At 44.2% G+C, this 22,816-nt stretch overlaps 1 protein-coding gene across 3 annotated transcripts in view; it reads right to left on the bottom strand.

Moving 5' to 3' along the window:
• Positions 1-21,755, bottom strand: part of ITPK1 (inositol-tetrakisphosphate 1-kinase) — a 139,024-nt gene extending 117,269 nt beyond the window's left edge. Inside the window, exons 1-2 of one of the 3 annotated variants that reach the window (XM_077268176.1) lie at positions 21,735-21,755; positions 16,963-17,151 (exon numbers count right to left, since the gene is read on the bottom strand). In XM_077268176.1, the coding sequence (XP_077124291.1) occupies positions 16,963-17,057 (95 nt within the window). In that variant the 5' untranslated portion in view covers positions 17,058-17,151; positions 21,735-21,755. Of the gene's footprint in view, positions 1-16,962; positions 17,152-18,412; positions 18,828-21,734 lie in introns of those variants that run through there. The other 2 variants (XM_077268169.1, XM_077268183.1) reach the window with 2 other exon arrangements.
• Between the last annotated feature and the right edge of the window lie 1,061 nt (positions 21,756-22,816).

Below are 22,816 nucleotides of genomic sequence, written 5' to 3' on the forward strand. Positions count from 1 at the left end.
ACCTCACATGACTCTGTGGACCAAAATATGGAAAAATTATAGGTCTCAAAATGTGGAGACGCAAAAACTTTTTTGCTATAATGCTATAAAAAGCATCTTTTAGTGTGTGACGGCTGCCAATCACAAAAATCCGATATGAAAAAAACGCTATAAAAGTAGATCAAACCCCCCTTCATCACCCCCTTAGTTAGGGAAAAATAATAAAATTAAAAAAATGTATTTATTTCCATTTTCCCATTAGGATTAGGGCTAGGGTTAGGGTTAGGGCTAGGGTTAGGGCTAGGGTTGGAGCTAAAGTTAGGGTTTGGATTACATTTACGGTTGGGATTAGGGGTGTGTCAGGGTTAGGGGGTGTGGTTAGGGTTACCGTTGGGATTAGGGTTAGGGGTGTGTTTGGTTTAGGGTATCAGGTAGAATTGGGGAGTTTCCACTGTTCAGGCACATCAGGGGCTCTCCAAACGCGACATGGTGACCGATCTCAATTCCAGCCAATTCTGCATTGAAAAAGTAAAGCAGTGCTCCTTCCCTTCCGAGCTCTGCCATGCGCACAAACAGTGGTTACCCCCCACATATGGGGTATCAGCGTACTCAGGACAAATTGGACAACAACTTTTGGGGTCCAATTTCTCCTGTTACCCTTGGGAAAATACAAAACTGGGGGCTAATCATTTTTGTGAAAAAAAATTTTTTTTTATTTTTACGGCTCTGCATTATAAACTTCTGTGAAGCACTTGTTGGGTCAAAGTGCTCACCACACATCTAGATAAGTTCCTTACGGGGTCTACTTTCCAAAATGGTGTCACTTGTGGGGGGTTTCAATGTTTATGCACATCAGGGGCTCTCCAAACGCAACATGGCATCTCATCTCTATTCCAGTCAATTTTGCATTGAAAAGTAAAATGGCGCTCCTTTCCTTCCGAGCTCTGCCATGCGCCCAAACAGTGGTTTACCCCCACATATGGGGTATCAGCGTACTCAGGACAAATTGTACAACAACTTTTGGGGTCCATTTTCTCCTGTTACCCTTGGTAAAATAAAACAAATTGGAGCTGAAATAAATTTTGTGTGAAAAAAAGTTAAATGTTCATTTTTATTTAAACATTCCAAAAATTCCTGTGAAACACCTGAAGGGTTAATAAACTTCTTGAATGTGGTTTTGAGCACCTTGAGAGGTGCAGTTTTTTAGAATGGTGTCACACTTGGGTATTTTTTATCATATAGACCCCTCAAAATGACTTCAAATGAGATGTGGTCCCTAAAAAAAATGGTGTTGTAAAAATGAGAAATTGCTGGTCAACTTTTATCCCTTATAACTACTTAACAAAAAAAAATTTTGGTTCCAAAATTGTGCTGATGTAAAGTAGACATGTGGGAAATGTTACTTATTAAGTATTTTGCGTGACATATCTCTGTGATTTAAGGGCATAAAAATTAAAAGTTGGAAAATTGCGAAATTTTCAAAATTTTCGCCAAATTTCCATTTTTTTTCACAAGTAAACGCAAGTTATATCGAATAAATTTTACCACTATCATGAAGTAAAATATGTCACGAGAAAACATTGTCAGAATCGCCAAGATCCGTTGAAGCGTTCCAGAGTTATAACCTCATAAAGAGACAGTGGTCAGAATTGTAAAAATTGGCCCGGTCATTTACGTGCAAACCACCCTCGGGGCTTAAGGGGTTAAAATAATAAAAAAAAAAAAAAGTAAAAAAGGGTTTTGTTTTATTTCAAATAAAATGCTTTTTAGGCTGGGTGGGAGGGGCAACATCCATGGCCCCTTACCAGCCTGTGAATACCAGCCCCCTTGGCTTGTTGAAAAAATAAATAAATAAGGGGGCACTCCACGTCGTTTTTTTTTTTTTATTATTTAAATAATTTCAAAATACAGTGTGGGGACCCCTCTAATTTTGATAACTAGCCTTACTGATGCTGACAGCTGAGGGTTGAAGCCCCCAGCTGTGAGTTTTGCCTGGCTGGCTATCAAAAATACAGGGGAACTCACACAATTTTTTACAATTATGTAGTTATAGCGCATGAGCCGGATGACGAATACTCTTATCAGCCGCTCCTGCTCTCAAGTGTTATTCGCGGCAGCAGGCGTCGGCTGATGGAAGCACCAATGACCGGAGGTAAACTTTATACCTCCGATCACAGCTGGGGGCTCACGATGTCTTATGAAAACATGGGAATCGCAGCAGTTTGACAGGCAGTGATGATTTTACCGCTGTTTGCCACGCTGTCATACATATGACAGCAGGTCAAACGCCTGGTGTTTGGGGGCCGAACCCAAACAGTAACACAGACTTCCTGGTGAAGTCAGTGTTCGGTGTCCATGCCCGAACAGAAGGTGACCGGTACAGACTCCAAACTTTAATATCTGGATTCACCATCTCTAATTTACAAAATGTCGAAGAAGCCTCATATGAAGTCCGCTGTATTTGAGAATTTCACATTAACTAAAGAAAGAAAAATATTTTGTGCGTCACTGTATGACAGATGAAAAATGGTGTGAGCTCAAAATCGGTGCATATTCAGGCTGTGATAAAAATGCTCCTAATACAGCTTCCAATCTAAAAAGACATTTACAACACTTACAACCATACATTTTCAAAGCTGTGACTGAGAAAGATCACATCGACACCAAGAAACCAGAGCCCAGCACTTCCCACCATACAAAGGAAGAGGAAAGAGTCTCAAACTTCAGTTACAAGATTTTTTGTAAGGGACAAAGTTATTGTAACAATGACAGCAGATATGTATAACCCCTTAGTGGAAGAGCCAATTTTGTACTTCATGACTAAGCCAATTTTTACAATTCTTACCACGTCACTTTATGAGGTTATAGCTCTGGAACGCTTCAAAGGATCCCACTGATTCGGAGACTGTTTTTTCGTGACATATTGTACTTCATGTTAGTGATAAAATTTCTTCGATATGACTTGCTTTTATTTATGAAAAAAAAACGGAAATTTGGCAAACATTTTGAAAATTTTGCAATTTTCAAACTTTTAATTTTTGTGCCCTTAAATCAAAGAGTCATATCACATCAGCACAAATCTTTAAAGCAATTTTTTTTTTTGTTAGGACGTTATAAGGGTTAAAAGTTGACCAATGATTTCTAATTTTTCCAACAAAATTTACAAAACCATTATTTTTAGGGTCAATATAACAGAAAATACCCCAAATTGACACCATTCTAAAAACTGCACCCCTCAAGGTGCACAAAACCACATTCAAGAAGTTTATTAACCCTTCAGGTGCTTCACGATAACTTAAGCAATGTGGAAGGAAAAAATGAACATTTTACTTTTTTCACAAAAAATGTACCGTATTTTCCGGCATATAAGACGACTGGGCGTATAAGACGACCTCCCAACTTTTCCGGTTAAAATATGAAATCTTCTTAAACGTCGGGGGTCTTCTTATATGCCGTATGTCGTCTTATTGGGCCGGTGACTAATGTGCCTTTTGGGGTGGGGAGTGGTCCCGATGATGAAGAGGGGACATCTCACAGGAAAGTGTGAGTGGAGTAGCCCCCTATTACCTCATTGCGGCAGCGTGGGGGTCTCTGTGCTGGGGAGCGGCGGCTCCTCATTGCGGTAGCATAGGGTTTCTGTGCTGGGAGCGGCAGCTCCTCTTCGTGCCGTGGGGCGGTGCATCTTCTTGCAGCGTCGGGACTCCTCCGGCATCTCCTCAAGGCCCGGAGGCACCGGCAGCTCCATTGCTGCGATGCGGTGGCCTCCGGGAAAATGGCCGCGCTGGGGGCGGCGCATGCTCAGATTCAGATCTCGTCTCCCGAGATCTCGGGACGAGATCTGAATCTGAGCATGCGCCGCCCCCAGCGGCCATTTTCCCAGAGGCCACCGCATCGCAGCAATGGAGCTGCCGGTGTCTCCGGGCCTTGAGGAGATGCCGGAGGAGCCCCGATGCTGCAAGAAGATGCACCGCCCCACAGCACAGAGCCCCCACGGCACGAAGAGGAGCTGCCACTCCCAGCACAGAAACCCTATGCTACCGCAATGAGCAGCCGCCGCTCCCCAGCACAGAGACCCCCACGCTGCCGCAATGAGGTAACGGGGCTACTCCACTCACACTTTCCTGTGAGACGCCCCCTCTCTTCATCATCGGGACCACTCCCCCCCACCCACCATATGCACATTTGTCTGTACCCGGCGTATAAGACGACCCCCGACATTTAAGAAGATTTTGAGGGGTTAAAAAGTCGTCTTATACGCTGGAAAATACGGTACTTTGGAATTAAACTTTTTTTTATTTTTACAAGGCTATCAGGAGAAAATGGACCACAAAATTTGTTGTGCAATTTCTCCTGAGTACGCAGATACCCCATATGTGGTGAAAATCCACTGTTTGGGTGCATGGCGGGGCTCAGAAGGGAGGGAGCACCATTTGACTTTTTGAACGCAAAATCGGCTGGACTCAATGGCGGGCGCCATGTCGCGTTTGAAGACCCACTGACGTACCTAAACAGTGGAAACCCCTCAATTCTAACTCCAACCCTAAGACAGCCCTAAACCCAACCATAACACACCCCTAGCCCCAACCTTAACCCTAGCTCTGACCCTAGCCCCAACCCTAGCTCTAACCCTAGCCCCAACTGTAGCCCAACCCTAACTCTAACTCCACCCCTAATCCTAGCTCTAACCCCAACCCTAGCCTCAACCCTAACCCCAATGATAAAATGGAAATAAATAAATTTTTAAATTTTATTATTTTTACCTAACAAAGAAGGTGATAAACGGGGGTTTGATTTTACTATAGGGTCTATCAAAATTAAACAATAGGAGAAATCCCCTATTGTTGCCCGACATTTTCTTCCCGGAAGACAACGCCGCGGGACATCACCCAGGAATGCAGGATGATGTGCTAGATCATATCAGTGGAGAAATTAAATGGGAAATTGGACTTTTTTTTTTTTTTTTTGCGGTCGCCGTTATTCTGTGAATAAGCATGATCGCAACACTGGGGATGGTAAAAACAGACACGAATCATGTTCTCCGGGGTTTCGGCTAGAATTTCCGATGGTGGGGGGGGGCGCAATAAACTCATTTGTGAGCGCCGATAAAAAGAGGCGCTGAGGAATAAGTACCCTTAACTGCTGCCGTTAAAAGGCGTATCGGCAGTTGTTAAGGGGTTAAAAGATCGCTCATAGAGCTTGCTGTGAAAGACTGTGTACCATCATCATTAATTGCACCACCAGCTTTTACAGCTCTTAATGGAAAAATGGCCCGCAAACTTGGCATTTCTCTGGAAAGAAATGGCGCTGTCAGGGTAGGAGCACGGAGTAGCAGGGAGTTATGCACATGACACTTACACTTTGTAAGTACCATCTCTAAACTTTGATCAAACTTCATGATTCTCATCATTATTTTGAACAACATCTTTTGTAAGGATCTGCACTGATCACTTTTTTAATGCACCAGTCACTTTCTGAGCATTTGACACAAAATCCTGTGATGTTCACAATGGCAATTCTTTAATCCACAAGGAAACACCTGCACGATGCACTTTATACTTCATTGTGGATGAATAGCCTTCTACATGCATATTCAGGATAGCATTTACACATCACTGGCTTGCTTCATTTGAGTGCTAAAACAAATCTTTCATTAGAATTTCTAATGGAATATTATTTGTGCACACTAGTATAATTACTTTTTATGATTTACTCCCATGTGTCTCTTCATGTTCCATAAGCTTGATATATTTTTAATCCTGTTTTGTTTTTATAAACTAAATAAAGATTTGTATTTTATCTTTACACATTGCAATATATCATCTGGCCTCATTACATCGCTTGAGGATGTGTGTACATATGTTCTAGAAATAGAAGTTTTTGCCTTGAAAACTTTATAAGACTGTGTTAATTCACTAATCACACCAGCCAGTTTCTCCAGAACTTAGTGGAAAAAGTTCTACAAGACTATGAACGCAAAAAAGAGACTGCATGTGTCCTGGTCACATACCACTAGGTACGTTATATATATGTGATGCCTTATACTTACTGCTATTTTTTAATACGTGATAAGCATCTATTGTTGTGACAACTTGGCACTATGTGCGGCCTCTCACCATTTATGCTGTATTGTGATTCACCGCTTGTCCTTGTTTCACCCCTGTCCTTTGCCTTTATATATTATCAATAAATGTACTTTTTATATTTGCAAACTAGTGTGGACATTTTTCCACTATTTCTTCTATGGTTTTTTTTTTTTTACAAGTGTTATTCAGTACGTTTTTGTTGAAAATGTTTTTTCCCCCCACTTAAAGCAGAGTGTATTGTGCATATACAATTTATTCAAGTTTGTGTTCAAAAGGTGCATTCCAATAAATATATTTTATGTTCTATCTAAATAGCTTGATTATTGTATCATAATGGTGATTAAGTCTGATGTTACCATTTTACTACAATAATTGTACCACCTAAACATAAGCCACATATGAGGGAGTCCGAGTCAGAGAAATTGAGGAGTCGGAGGTTTGTCTTACAGAGTCCACAGTCCCACTTCAGTAATACTCCAGTACTAATATAACCCCCAGACATTACATCATATGTGGCTGATATCAGACCCTCTTATAACGCTCCAGAACTGGTATAACCCCCAGACACATTACTAGCTTATAGGAATTATGATATGCCTATTATATGCTGCTTGCTGTAGGGTGCATGGTCCTTTAAGAGTGTTGGCTTCTGTTGGTTGAAAAGAGATTTGTAAGGATCTTTATGTAGATTTTAGTACAAAATATACTGAATTGTCCTTTGTGTAAAAATAAGCTTCTAGCTTTTTGAGCTTATAGCGGATGCGCAGATTGGGTTGACAGTTACACTAAGTGTCTCTCAAAGAAAAATTAGAAATAAGGAAAATCTAAAAAGCAGAACAGAAAGAGTTGCAAAACCATAGATTCAGAGAGGAGGCGGCAGGAGGGGTGCAACACGTTTGCCTCACAGTAGAGGCGGCTGGTTACCATAACAACCACACAGGGCCTCAATGTAATACCCTGATAATGGCTGGACAGCTTCACACACCAACAGGATGACCGCGACAATGGATCGCCTCACGGACCTGATATGAAAGCTACAAGTTGAACTTTCACGTTTGCTACATAATATCAGTGAAGGTCAAAAGTGTCCAAACTACTAGGACAGGAGAAAGATTTATTTACCTTGAAAGGATTTTACAGACTGGATACCATTGTAACCAACTCTCAATGGTGAAAAGTACAAGACTGGGCTACAGACTTTCACGGAAGATCCACATTAAATCTGCTATTAGTTATGCATTATTTAATTTAGACACAGATTTCGTTCCACATATCGTAAAAAGGTGAAAATCTGGAAGACGCTTGACATTTTGCAGTTTCAATGTTGCCAATTCCAATCAGATTTGTTTTCTGATAAGGAAATTATATTTTTAAACCCAACCACATTTACCATTTTGTAATTTCTGTGGATTTTCAGAGCAGAATCTGCAGTGAAAATCCACAATAATTCTGTGCAGGCAAATTTGCCCTAAAGGTACCTTCACACTCAGCAACTTTCCAACGAGAACGACAGCGATACGTGACGTTGCAGCGTCCTGGATAGCGATCTCGTTGTGTTTGACACGCAGCAGCGATCTGGATTCCGCTGTGATATCGCTGGTCGGAGCTAGAAGTCCAGAACTTTATTTTGTCGCTGATGACCCGCTGTCACCCGCTGGATCGGCGTGTGTGAAGCCGATCCAGCGATGTGTTCACTTGTAACCAGGGTAAACATCAGGTTACTAAGTGCAGGGCCGCGCTTAGTAACCCGATATTTACCCTGGTTACCATTGTAAAAGTTAAAAAAAAAACCACTACATACTCACCTTCTGATGTCTGTCACGTCCCCCGGCGTCCACAGGGTTAAAACTGCTTTAGGCAGGAGCGCTTGCTAATGCTGTGCTGCTGCCGAGAGCTTCCCTGCACTGACTGTGCCAGCACCGGCCGTAAAGCAGAGCACAGCAGTGACGTCACCGCTGTTACTGCCGGCGCTGGTGAGTTTTTGATGCCCTTTTTTTATGCAGATTTTTCCCCACTCACTAGTATGAGTTAAATCTGTAAGTAAAAATAAACAACGTGTGCATGAGACTTCGGGATTGAACATTGTAAAAGCCGACTGCAACCCCAAATAAAAGAGAAAAAAAAAAATAATAATAATATTTTTGCTTTTGCTTGTCGCAGTACCCTGTGATGGAGCAGCAGCAAATAGTGATCTTTGGCTGTGCAACTTGTATTGTGGCTAAAGTCACTTTGTAGCCTCAGGCTATGTGCCCACATTGTGTTTAAGCATTTTTGCCGCGTTTTTCCGCTGCGGAAACGCTTAAAAAACGCTTACAAAACGCATCCCATTATTTTTAATGGCATTCCACAATTGTGCCAATGCTGCAGTTTTTTCTGCAGTGCAAATGCATCGTGAAAAAAAAATGCAGCATGATCATGAATTTTGCGAAATCGTGGCGATTTCGCTGCTATAGAATTGTATTGGGACGCATGAAAAAAACCCGCATGAAAAATGCAAGAAAAATGAGACAAATACGCAATGAAAAAGCAAAAAAAAAAAAAAAAGATAGAAAAACGCGAGCGGATTTCCTGGCAAGGGAGTCTGGTTTTGATGAGGAAAATTCTGCTTAGATTCTGCAACACGGGCACATAGCCTAAGCCTAGAAAGCCCTCAGGTTTTGGGCTTTTTCCAAACTGTGGACAATGTACAATAGCTATAGGTGCTAGTTCCAGACACTATACAATATACATATATTATGGGGGAGAAACAAGGTCAGTAAAGGTCCTTCCACCCAGTATCAGCATCTATTTATTTTGTGGCCATGAGCAAAAATTACAAGGGAAGCCATGTACTGTGATCAAGACATACCTGGAGGCTATGGTTACCTGACCACACCTTGCAGTACACAAGTCAGGGCGAGTCCACGATAACTCCGGCTTCTTGAGATATTGAAGGCGGCATTGTACTGTATTGTGGAGAAGATGAATCCAACCAGATATATACACGAAATAGTCCATCATCTATTTTTTTTTATCTGTTTCCAGTAATATTGGGCAATAACCAAAAGGGCTGCCATTCTCAAATTCTCCAGACTCCTAAATTGCCAGAATCTACCTAGTGGAGCTATATGAAGGTAACCTGACTGAAACTGTGCCACACATCAAGGAATTCTCACACGATTGTTATGTGACTATTTTAGAGCTGTACATTTTCTGTAAAATAAGGACACGTTTTCACATTTTTTGTGCCTTGTTGGTCGCAGTACCATAGTGGTCGCACCATGACCACATTAATTTGCATTATGCTGCAATGTAGTAATAGCACTAAGCGATCTCCATGACCTGTGCTGCATCCAAAGTCGCTGTCTATCCAAAGACTAGAGAATTTTACATGTTGGATGGAGAAATCCCTCCAACATGAAAGTTAATCACTTTACCCAGCTGTCTATTTCATGGCATGCAAATAGTAAGTGAAGAAAAAGGGAAACATACTGATCGTGACCCAGAGTTTAACAGTTCAGAGGACAGTGTGATCCCATCACAGGATTCCAGAATCTCTCCGCTTTTCCATTACAGGTTGTTTGCCCAGAAATCACTTGGGTTTCCGTCAAACACGCAGAAATGACACCACTTGGAAAATATGTTTGTGAGTTTGCAGCCTAAAAAGCGCCCTGGTTTGGATCAGGACTTTCCTCCTTCATGCTTCAGTGACAGATAATTTATTCCCATGGGCCGATTGTTATCTTCTACAAGTCGAGAAGACCCTCAGTGACCATAGAAACGTCCAGCGTATTTAATAATCAAGTATCTCTCCAACACAAACTTGCAGTGCTCGCTGTACCCAAGAAATAAATATTTTGACAGATGACAGAGTCCTAAGTACAGAACGGGCAATCATCTGGCGGCGGCGGCGGATCAGTCTAAGGGTTTTCCTGTTACAGAATAATCTGTCATGTGACATTTTCATATCGTAAGGATTAAGATGCTGGGGACTCCATTGCTGAATCCCAGAACACGTCAGTCGCTAATGAAGACTGTGTGGTCATCTCTCCATGAGGAGGCACGCTGCACCCCTCCATTGCCATGAGACGCCCTAATGGGACTTGAAAAATTCTATGCATTTTCTATTGGATTCCAGTCTGGTGATCGGCTCGGCCATTCTAGCAGATTTATTTTCCATCTCTGACACCGATTGACAGTTTCCTAAGCTGTGTGTTTGGGAAAATTGTTTTGCTGGAATGTCCACTCTCGTCATCTTGGTAGATGGCAGATTTTTTTTTTTATTAAGAATGTCTCAGTACATTTGTTCATTCACACTTCCTTCAATTATAGGAAGTTTGCCAGTGCTGTATGCTGAAAAACAGCCCCACACAATGGTGTTCCCACCTCCACACTTTACTGCTGGTATGGTGTTTTTGGGCTGACATGCAGTGCCATTTGGCTTCCAACCATGGTGGGCATTATGGTATCCAAAGAGTTCAAGTTTGTTCTCATCTGACAAGACCATATTCTCCCAGTTTTTCACAGGCTTGTCTAAAGTTTGCTCAACAACATTTAAACACACTTGAGCATGCTTTGTGTTCAGCAATGGAGTCTTGCATGGTGAGAGGGCATACAGGCCATGGATGTTGGGTGGTGAGCGTGCATACAGGCCATGGAGGTGGAGTGCATTACTTATAGTTTTCTGTGAAACAATTGTACCTGCTGATTCCAGGTCTTTCTGCAGCTCTCCACAAGTGGTCATTGGCTCTTGGACAGCTCTTGTGATAATTCCCCTCTCTCCTCTGCCTGAAATATTGTGAGGAGAACCTGGTCATGGCCTGTTTATGGTGAAATTATTCTTTCCACTTCCAGGTTACGACCTCAGCAGCGCTCACTAGGACTTTCAATAGTTTAGAATTTTTTCTGTAACCAATGCCATCAGGATGTTTTGCAACAATAAGGTTGTTACGGTCTTGAGACAGCTCACTGGTTTTACCCATCAGGAGATATTTATCGAGTGGCTCCTTGGTAAGGAGACACCTTTCTATAGGCAGTCAGTTGAACCAGCTGATACTATTTGTCACCAAGTATCAGGATTGCTTTCTAATTACTGATAGATTTCAGCAGCTGTCAGGACTTTCCAGAGCGTTTTGCTCCTCCCTTTCTTCATGTTTTCAATACTTTTTCCCTATGTCATTTCTCATTATTACACATAATTTATGTACATCTATGGTGATTTATTTTCCTTGTGATAGACACACACACTATAGCCCCTCACAGAACAATAAAAACCTATGTTTGTTTTTTTAAGAAAAAATATTTCATGAAGAAAAAAAAAAATAGTGAGAATGGACTGCACTGGTTTATAACATACAGAGATTGTTGCAAAGTCCAGGCCTATCCTGCGCAGTCTGCCTCCAGCTGTAAAGTAATAATGAAACTCACCATAAAGACAAGTGGCTCCTCTCTCAATGCATCAGCCGTAACATTGCACAAAGAAAGCAATCAACATCTTCTGAACAAAGCGACAAGACACGCATAGGAATTATAAGGATCTGCCCCCCCCCAAACGTCCAGGCCCAAAACATAACCCAGGGATCGGTCGCATGAACTATCACTAGCTGGACACAATTATCCGGCCTGCACCCTGGGGACTGTCATTTACATGTCCAGAGATTCAGGCAGAACCGATAAGATCTGTGGATCCTGTGACTTCCTGCTCTGGAGGACGTTGTCTTTAGATCAGATCATCCATCATGAGCATTTTCTGATCCTCCCGTGTTAATATTTACTCCCACCATTTCCAGAAATAAACACTACCTACAGTGCAATTTCTCATTCTGCACAAACGCTCTAAGGACGGACAATTCTTCAATTTCTACACTAACATACTAATTTATTTTTTGCACCAGATTCTTCTTAGCACATGTGGGTTGACAAATTCTGCACAAAATCACATATGCTCTCCCCTCCCCATTTACCTTTTATGCATTTTTTTTAGAGTCAAGAATCGCAAGTTAGTCTCTGACTTTGCAAAAATTTGAATTTGTACCCCACTAGGGAACTGGAGTTCAGTTTTGCAAATGGCGAACATATCTGGATAATGTAAACCATCTCCATCTATGTGCGAGGACAAATAAAAAAAGAACCCAAGCAAAGATTTCTTCGACAAAGGTAAAAATTAAATCAAGAATAAGGTGCGAACAGAAAAGTCAATATTAGTGTATGTTTCCACGGTCAGGATTGCATCAGGATTTGACGCAGGTAAAATCTGCACCTGAGGTCACTGGCAGGTCACCTGCGCTTTTCATGCGTTTTTTGATGCGTTTTTTCATAGCCCGCTTTTTTTTGTCACTTGAAATAAAGCTGCCTTCTGGGGGGAAAAAAAAAAGGGGGGGGGGGGGGGCTTTCCTGCTTGCAAATACATTTTTTGCTGCAATGCCTCTACTTTTACTGCCAAACCAAAAGGAAGAGAATTAGCTACTTGATAATTCTCATTATGAGGCTGAATATGCTACCTACAAACAGTCAGTATATATTAACCCCTTATCTGGGCTGGTTATCAAAAATAGGGGGATCCCCTAGAAAAAAAATGGCGTAGGGTCCCCCGTATTTTTGATAACCAGCCAGATGAAGCAGACTGCTGCGGCCTGGTATTAAAAGACTGGCAAGGCCCATGCATTTTTGGCCCTCACTAGCCTAAAAATACCAGCCTGCAGCAGCCCCACAATTGGTGCATCCAAAGATGCACCAATTGTGAAACTTTACCTGGCTCTTCCCACTCCAGAGTACCGGTGGGATATGGGGTAATAAAGGGTTAATGTCACCTTGCTAATGTAAGGTGACATTAAGCCTTGTTAATAATGGAGAGGTGTCAATAAGACACGTATCGATTATTAATCCAAAGTTTGTAAATGGTTAAAAAAAATACACAGCCAGAATAAAATATTTTAATGAAATAAAACACAACACAGTTTTAACATCTTTTTATTGTACTCTCATTCCTGCCAAGCCCTCGATCTCCTGCAAAAAAACCAAACCAACAGTATACTCCCTGTTCCGCCGTTGTCCAAAATAACGAAGGTCATTACCCTGTCCCCGGCAGTCACATGCACGGAACTTATCGCGATAAGCGATATATGGTAAATTTACAGTGCGGCGACGGAGCGTCGCCGTATGGTAAACAGACATGCTGCGTTCTGAAAGGACGCGCCACATGTCCATTTCTCGGATGAGTCTCGCATGTCAATACCCGGCACTGCACTCGGGACTCATGAGCGGAGCGCGCGGCTGCATGTATTGCTATGTGGCCGCACGCTCCGCTCCTGAGTGCTGGCAGCAGAGCCGGGTATTGACGTGCGAGACTCAACTGAGTTTCTCGCAGGTGAGTATGCGCCCTAATAATGGCGACCGCAACACTGGGGTCAGTAAAAACTGACCCGAATCATGTTCTCTGGGGTCTCAGCTACCCCCTGTAGCTGAGCCCTGGAGAAATTTGAACTCTCAGTATATACTTATTCCTCAGTGAAGTTAAAAAGCTGAGCTGAGAAATAAGGACCCTTAATTGGCCCCATTAAAAGGCGTATTGGCGGTCGTTAAGGGGTTAAATGGCCCTTAGATTACCAGCCAATAAAACTTGCATCAATTAATGTCTTCCTGTCGTGAGAGACTAAAGAAAAGAAAAAAGAATGGATGACTATTTCTCCCAATATTCAGAGTAAAAAAAAAAAAAAAAATGAAGGAAAATAAAAGTAAAAACGAGCTCCATTCCTGAATAATTGTACAGTAAATTGATAGCACCTCTATCTGTATGTACCGAGAAACGGAGCAATGGTAACCAGGATACAGGACTGCCGCCTTCTCTCACTAAATATCAGATGTGCAACCACAAATAGACGGCGGCAGCAAGATGCTCTCCGTGTGACTCACCGCCAGCATCAAGAGCCGGGTCTGCAGTAGCTGAGGAATACTAATGCCCTGTGCTACCTGCAGCGCTCCTCCATGGCTCTGCTGGAGAACACTGTCATTATTTAATAGATGGAGTTGTATGGGGAAGCCCAAAAACCTTTTACTCACCATGCACCCCATGCTGGCGGGAGCTCATCGCTGACATTGGTGTAATATCACCAGAATCCAGTGTCCAACCCAGCAATGGTGCCACCTCTACCCCCCACTGCCTTCCGCCATACCACAGCCACCCACAGTATACACTCCAAGTGAAGGTGGCAGTGACTAAATCAAATCAGTACTGTTTGGCTGCAGAGTAGTAAATACGAGCTGTCAGGAGCTGCTTAGCCCTCGTCACACAGCAGCCACCTACATGGCACTTCCTCCTTACATAGTTCTGTCTTTTCAGAAGTTTCCGGAGATGGCAGAATTATAGACACTGATGTTTTCTGTGTAAACAGAGAGCATATCTAACGTATCTTCATGTTCCGGCTTCCATTAAAAACATCACAGCCAGTGTGTCTCTATTCCAAAAAACCAGTTCAAGGAAACGAAGCAGAACCTGACATAACTGTGCAAAGCAGACTGAGCCGGTTGTAAGAGAATCTAACACAGAGGAACTCACCGCAGCCTGGAAGCTCAACCTCAGGCAGTCGGACCACTTCCAAACTCCTATATCTACTTCGCATCAGTCCTCTGTGTGTGTCATGCTGGGCCCAGAGGCCAAAGAGGAACATTGCACCTGGGGCTCACCAATGTGTCCCAGCAGCCCCAAATACATTAGATTACATAGCTGTCAGCCAAATGATAGTGTAATCCAACAAACCAAGGAGAAAAAAAGTAAAGTGGCACAACTCACTTTCGGAGGATATATATCGAGGTGTACCATCAGAAAGGGGCAGATCCACAGACGTCTGGAACGGCGGTGCTGGCGTAAGGAAAAAACAGTCTTTCATAGATGAAGAGCGAGAGGATGAACGCAGCACTCACCGGCACTATGGTACGAAAGTGTTCTTTATTGCAGCATATAAAATGACATCTTCACGGCACGGGGGAGTATATCAGGTGAGGAGCGTGCAGGACGGGACAACAGCCGTTTCGCGCTGAACAATAGCGCTTCTACGGGCCCACATATTAGACTATTGGCTGATCCCAACAATACCAATGGGTACAGCCAAGTCTAATAAGTTTGGAGGGCATTGGGTTTAGCATAGCCACTTACAATAGAAAACAGAATCCGTCCAAAGAAACGTGATTACATGACAGTGGCCCATCAGCAGGTCACTTGACAAGTGGAGACAACAGTGGCGCCTTCATATCGTGTGATGTCAGAACCTGATTATACATAATAATAATATACATAATAATTTGCATAATATTATATTATATAATAGTAACAGTCGCACTGCATGATTTAAGGAGACTACACAGAAATCTGATCTCCAACCTGTCCTGGGAACGATATCTGTTACAGGATTAGCCTGAATAAACACAATAGGGATAACTACTGAAGATGACCCAGACCAGATCCAGCAGTGACAAAGCAAGAAACAGCCGGGGAGAGAGGCGCAGAACACAATCCTCAGCGGGGAGCGGCAGAGGAGGTCTGGGAGGGTGCACACCGGCTACTCTGTGCAGGCGATCCCGACACAGGCATAAAACCCTGCAGCAGTCACATAACTCATATCGCTTTCTAAAAACCTGTCCTTTATACTCTGTGAAGCCACGTAGCAAGGGATCTCACCAGGCAAATAATCAGACCCCCAGTTACCAAAGAATGCAGGCCACAGAGAGATCTCTTGACTGTTTTCATGCCAATCATTTATATAGACTGATTAACCACAGGGGTTCCTTCTTTCCTGGTCCCAAACAGAGAATAAAGATCAGCTCTACCCATGTATGGCGTCCAGTTCCGGAAAACCACTTGATGATTCGGGACCTTTATATATGCTGACACAATGTACCAAACTGGAGTGGGGAGAGATTAGTGCTGTTAATGCACTTCGTTCACAGAATATTGTATAAACTGGACTAATGTAACAAACCTTCAGCTGAGAGGTTTTCGGCCTTCAGATGGAAACAATTAAAATTTCCATTCACTGAAAGCAATCTTGAAAATGGTGAGAAAGTTGCAGTACTGCTACTTTCATAACCATTAAATATTGCGATGACCCTGATGGATGAATTCCAAAATGTTTCGCTACATTTGGCAATCTGCTGCGTTGCTTAATAGCAGAAGTGGTGAACTTTAAGTAAACCTTGGTGGTTATAGCAAAAAAGTGACAGAAAAAAAGAGCTTATTCAACTGCGTAAGAAGTAATGTCATCCACACATCAGGATTCATGGTGTATAGTCTTCTATCACAGGGTCATTATAAGGCACAATTTCTTACCTTTACCTTACCTTTTCTACCCCCATACACAGAGCAAAGAATCCAGACCAGTACATTTTCAGCTGGACTGGTTCTTATGTGTATGGGTGTCTTCAGAATTTTCCCTGGACATATGATGTCAGGTGATAAAAAAGAAGGTTTGGGTACGATGAATTTCAGAGACCCTATGCTTTTGTTATTAGGGTTGATAAGCCCCTACCGTTGGTGGTTTTTGGGACAGGTGTCTGTCAGCGACTTAATCTTGCTTCTTGCTAAGCACACTAAGTAGACAATACATATGGACGTGAGTAAGAAGAACAGCAATCAGCCCAGCGAGCAGTCGGCCGACAGATCCGGACTATCGGCTCTACCCCTCACAGCTGTAAACTCGAAGTCTCAAGTGGCAAAAATTACTCCAGCTTTTTGTTCCACCCAAACAAACAAGTAATAAATATAGGTAATATTATTTATCAATCTGTCTAAATACAGTTTCCTGTAACAATGGTTAATTATAAGGGTTTTGGCACAAGGTATTGCAGAAAAGTAAATGATCTGCAAAAGGTATAAAATGAATAGAAACTAATCCAAAACCAGAGAAATATCAGAGAGGATTTCACCCACCTGCACAATTCCGCAAAGGCCTGGAAATTCAATTTCTTTATCTTCTTTTCACTCATCCAATAGCCGACCCGCTTCCCTTTCAGGAACGTCTGCATTTTTGGCACCTGTCACAGCAGGGACCTCTGAAGGGTCAGTCCCGGGACCTGACTAAACAACAGGGAGGCCTCCCGTGACCGGTGCGATCTGTACCTGATGGAAGAAAAAGACGTCACATGTCACGTGGATTCATTCTTTTCAAAAAATAATATCAAACATACGGCCATCAGCAATGGACAAAGGGAAGTACTGTGCACAGATAACGAGGAAATGTAGTTGGAAACCTAAATTACTCAGCAGCTTAGTGGCAGGTGCAACAGGCAAAATGGACCCTGACCCTGTTCAGTACATGACCCAGATCAGCAGAGGGGATAAACATGCAGCAGAGTGCTGGGACCTGTTGTCCTTGTGGAGTGGATATTGCTATTGGAGCAGTAACTACTGACTGGAAATAAAACTTACACTCGTGTCCTCATTGGACCTGACTGCAAGTCGAAAAATATCTGATAGTAAAATCTAGGGTGAATCCCTCCATTGCCAGCAGAACACCGGCCAAAAAGATTGCACAATCCATAACACACATAGCAACTAGAAGATAGGACTTGTAGTCCTCACAAACCTGATCAAAGAGGCCTATAGACTAATATTATTATTTCTATAGCGCCATTAATTCCATGGTGCTGTACATGAGAAGGGGTTACATACAGGGCTATAGATAATGTTTACAGTAAACAAACTTACAGAGGGGAGAGGACCCTGTCCTTGCGGACTCACATTCTACGGGATATATAGCTAATATATCATTATATCTAATATAATGACCATAGGATCAGGCGTACGGCAACTTTCCATTAAATAACGTCACCAAACCGTTTTCAAGAGCTGTTTTCTGACAACGAAGGAAAAGATTTATTATACAGAGGCATAAAAAATGTGGCCAGCCCTCCGTCCTTTCACACAGATGAGACTTTTGTTTGTTACAAGGTATCGGTGTAAACAATCCTACCCATCAGATCCATAGTCATACACAGCATCAAAATGTAAAGGCAAGCATCACCATTCACTGACAGCAAGCAGAGGGTTAGGACACAAGGAGAAGTACAGAACGTGTCCTCTGACATAATCACACCAGACCTGCCAGCAGCAGATGACCCGTGCCCAAGAGATGCCAACTGGAGAATGGAAAAGAGGGGAAAAAAACTAAGTTCTAAAGGCACCATATAAAAGCCCCAGATGGGTGAAGCAGGTGGCACCGGCCCAGGACTGGCCACTTTAGTCATGTGTAGCCCAGTCACCAGTGCCACCTAGGCAGGGCATCCCAGTGCCAGCACAGGCAGGAGCACGCTGCAGGAACAGCTTCCCTAGGCATGAAGTAGGGCAGTGCCCCCCTCCCACATGGCACCTTCCCACCAACCTGCAGACAGAGCGGCAGCTGTGCAGCGGGGTCTCCCTCTCGCCGAGGCGCGGTGTCTTCACGGTCTCCCTCGCTAGTCTCTTGGTGACTGCTTCCCTCCCCCGCTCTCAGATCTCCATTTGCTGAGCTGGGTCCCTCCCTGGTCTCAGCTTCTCTCGCAGGTTGGGAGGGCACACAGTGAGCGGAGGACCCGGGGCCAGGGCACACCCTCTGCAGGAGCTCCGCGCCTGTCCTGCTGCGGGGACGCTCCGAGCATTGGCAGGGGCAGAGCAGCCTGGAAGTTGGAGGCTGCGAGGGGAAAACGAGGCACAGTCTGCAGCTCAGGCGCCTCAGAATGGAGAGGAAGTGCAGCGACGAGATACCACCGCCGCCCACCAGAGGGAAGCACTGAGCAGCGGCGCTCCCGGGAGACGGCGGAGGGGCTGGCAGCAAAAGGAGCCAGAGCAAAGGAGAGGGGGGGATCTAAGCCACAGTGTATCACTGATGTATCTAAGCCATAGTGTATCACCGATGTATCTAAGCCATAGTGTATCGCCGGTGTATCTAAGCCATAGTGTATCGCCGATGTATCTAAGCCACAGTGTATCACCGATGTATCTAAGCCACAGTGTATCACCGATGTATCTAAGCCACAGTGTATCACCGATGTATCTAAGCCACAGTGTATCACCGATGTATCTAAGCCACAGTGTATCACCGATGTATCTAAGCCACAGTGTATCACTGATGTATCTAAGCCACAGTGTATCACCGATGTATCTAAGCCACAGTGTATCACCGATGTATCTAAGCCACAGTGTATCACCGATGTATCTAAGCCACAGTGTATCACCGATGTATCTAAGCCACAGTGTATCACCGATGTATCTAAGCCACAGTGTATCACCGATGTATCTAAGCCATAGTGTATCACCGATGTATCTAAGCCACAGTGTATCACCGATGTATCTAAGCCATAGTGTATCACCGATGTCTCTAAGCCACAGTGTATCACTGATATATCTAAGCCATAGTGTATCACCGATGTATCTAAGCCACAGTGTATCACCGATGTATCTAAGCCATAGTGTATCACCGATGTATCTAAGCCATAGTGCATCACCGATGTATCTAAGCCAGTGTATCACTGAATGTATCTAAGCCATAGTGTATCAGCAAAGTATCTTAGGCTACGTTCACATTTGCATTGTGCGCCGCAGCGTCGGCGCCGCAACGCACAACGCAAACAAAAACGCAGCAAAACGCATGCACAACGCTGCGTTTTGCGCCGCATGCGTTCTTTTTTTCATTGATTTTGGACGCAGCAAAAATGCAACTTGCTGCGTCCTCTGCGCCCGGACGCGGGCGCCGCAGGGACGCATGCGGCGCAAAACGCAAGTGCGACGCATGTCCATGCGCCCCCATGTTAAATATAGGGGCGCATGACGCATGCGGCGACGCTGCGGCGCCCGACGCTGCGGCGCACACCGCAAATGTGAACGTAGGGTAAGCCATAGTGTATCACCGATGTATCTAACCCATAGTGTATCACCGATGTATCTAAGCCATGGTGTATCACCGATGTATCTAAGCCAGTGTATCACCGAATGTATCTAAGCCATAGTGTATCACTGAATGTATCTAAGCCATAGTGTATCAGCAAAGTATCTAAGCCATAGTGTATCAGCAAAGTATCTAAGCCATAGTGTATCACCGGTGTATCTAAGCCATAGTGTATCGCCGATGTATCTAAGCCACAGTGTATCACCGATGTATCTAAGCCATAGTATATCACCGATGTATCTAAGCCAGTGTATCACCGAATGTATCTAAGCCATAGTGTATCACTGAATGTATCTAAGCCATAGTGTATCAGCAAAGTATCTAAGCCATAGTGTATCGCCGGTGTATCTAATACACAGTTTATCAGCAATGTCTCTAAGCCATAGTGTATCACCGAATGTATCTAAGTCATAGTGTATCGCCGGTGTATCTAAACCATAGTGTATCGCCAGTGTATCTAATACACAGTGTATCAGCAATGTATCTAAGCCATAGTGTATCGCTGGTGTATCTAATCCATAATGTATCACCGGTGTATCTAATACACAGTGTATCAGCAATGTATCTAAGCCATAGTGTAGTACTGGTGTATCTCAGCCATAGTGCAGCACTGGTGTATCTAAGCCATAGTGTATCGCCCATGTATCTAATCCATTTAATCTTAAACTTCCACAGCACAATACATTGTGGACGATTGTAGCTTCAGCTTTGTGGCAACAGTTTGGAGAAGACCCTAATCTGCTCCCACCAAGGTCCATACAGGCATGGAGGGGGGAACATGAGCGGCGGCACAGAGCCTCAGACTGACTTCGAATGGGGAACATGAGCGGCGGCACAGAGCCCCACACCGACATTGAGGGGAGAACATGAGCGGCCGTACAGAGCCCCACACAGACATGAAAAGGGGAACATGAGCAGCCACACAGAGATGGAGCGGGACAACGAGTGGCCACACAGAGCGCCACACAGACATGCGGGGAGAAGATGAACGGCTGCACAGAGCCCAAAACAGACCTGGAGGGGAGAACATGAGCTGCCGCACAGAGCCCCACACAGAGATGGAGCGGGACAACGAGTGGCCAAACATAGCCCCACACAGACATGGAGGGAGGAACATTAGGGGACGCATAGAGCCCCACACAGACATGGAGGGAGGAACATTAGGGGACGCATAGAGCCCCACACAGACATGGAGGGAGGAACATTAGGGGACGCACAGAGCCCCACGCAGACATGGAGGTGAGAACATTAGGGGACGCACAGAGCCCCACACAGACATGGAGGGGAGAACATTAGGGGACGCACAGAGCCCCACGCAGACATGGAGGGGAGAACATTAGGGGACGCACAGAGCCCCACACAGACATGGAGGGGAGAACATTAGGGGACGCACAGAGCCCCACACAGACATGGAGGGGAGAACATTAGGGGACGCACAGAGCCCCACACAAACATGGAGGGGAGAACATTAGCGGCCGCACAGAGCCCCATACAGACATTTCAGGATCTGGGGGGAGAATGTGGCCTTGTGGAAATTTTTTGCAACTTTTCCCATTTTTAGCTGATGTTCATTGTGCGGTATAAATGGCGTCAGGAGCTGGCTCTCCGGGTCAGTGCCATATGAAGCCATTTATGCCGCCATGTTCTGGTGTCGGCACAGTGGATGGCACTGGGTGAACGCTCATCTCTTGCCATGGATTTTACAGATTACCTCTTTGTTGCAGTTTTGAAGGGGGGGGAGGTGCAGCAATTCTGCTGTTTCTTTCTTCACAGCATTTACCTTATGGGCTCAATAATGTTGTATTCTGGTAGCTCGGTCTTGTCCGGCACTCGCTCCACGCGCAGTTCACCACTGATTACATATTATACGTCTATGCTGCCGCTATTTGCCGTCCCCTCCAGATCCAGAAACAAATTATAGGACTGTTCACGTCAGCTGAGGAGAACACTAATTCTAATATACAGCAGACGCCTCACAGACTTGTTGCCCTTAGCAACCAATCAGAGGCATTTTTACATTTCTCATCAGTAGGTTTGTAGATGAAAGCTGAGCTCTGATTGGCTGCTTCAAGCCACAGGTTCTGGAGGTAACATCAATGCTTATTGGCTATTTCTGTCATGAATCCCCAATGGCTAGGGATAGCACAGGACAAGCAAAGTATAACAAATATCGGACGAGCTCTAGGGTGATGGAACCTGGGCTGACCGCTGCCCTACACCTGACAAACGCAACTAGAGATAGCCAGGGAGCGTGCCTACGTTGGTTCTAGACGCCACGCACCAGCCTAAGAGCTAACTAGTACTGCAGAGAAAACAAGACCTCACTTGCCTCCAGAGGAATTAACCCCAAAGGTATAGTTGCCCCCCACATGTATTGACGGTGAAATGAGAGGAAGGCACACACATAGAGATGATGTATATAGCTTTAGCAAATAGAGGCCCGCTGAAAACTAGAAAGCAGAATGATACAAAAGGGGACTGAGCGGTCAGCAAAAAACCCTAATCAAAAAAACCATCCTGAGATTACAAGAACCCATGTGCCAACTCATGGCACATGGGGAGAACCTCAGTCCACTAGAGCAACCAGCTAGCATAGAGACATTCTAAGCAAGCTGGACCAAAAACCAAACAACTGAAAATCAGCACTTAGCTTATCCTGAAAGATCTGGGAGCAGGTAGGCAGGAACCAAACAGAGCACATCTGAATACATTGATAGCCGGCAAGGGAATGACAGAAAGGCCAGGTAAAATAGGAAACACCCAGCCTCTGATGGACAGGTGGAAACCAAAGGCCGCAACCCACCAAAGTCACCCAGTACCAGCAGTAACCACCAGAGGGAGCCCACCAACAGAATCCACAAC

The sequence above is a fragment of the Ranitomeya variabilis genome, chromosome 1 (genome assembly GCF_051348905.1).
Source record: "Ranitomeya variabilis isolate aRanVar5 chromosome 1, aRanVar5.hap1, whole genome shotgun sequence".
NCBI lineage: Eukaryota > Metazoa > Chordata > Amphibia > Anura > Dendrobatidae > Ranitomeya > Ranitomeya variabilis.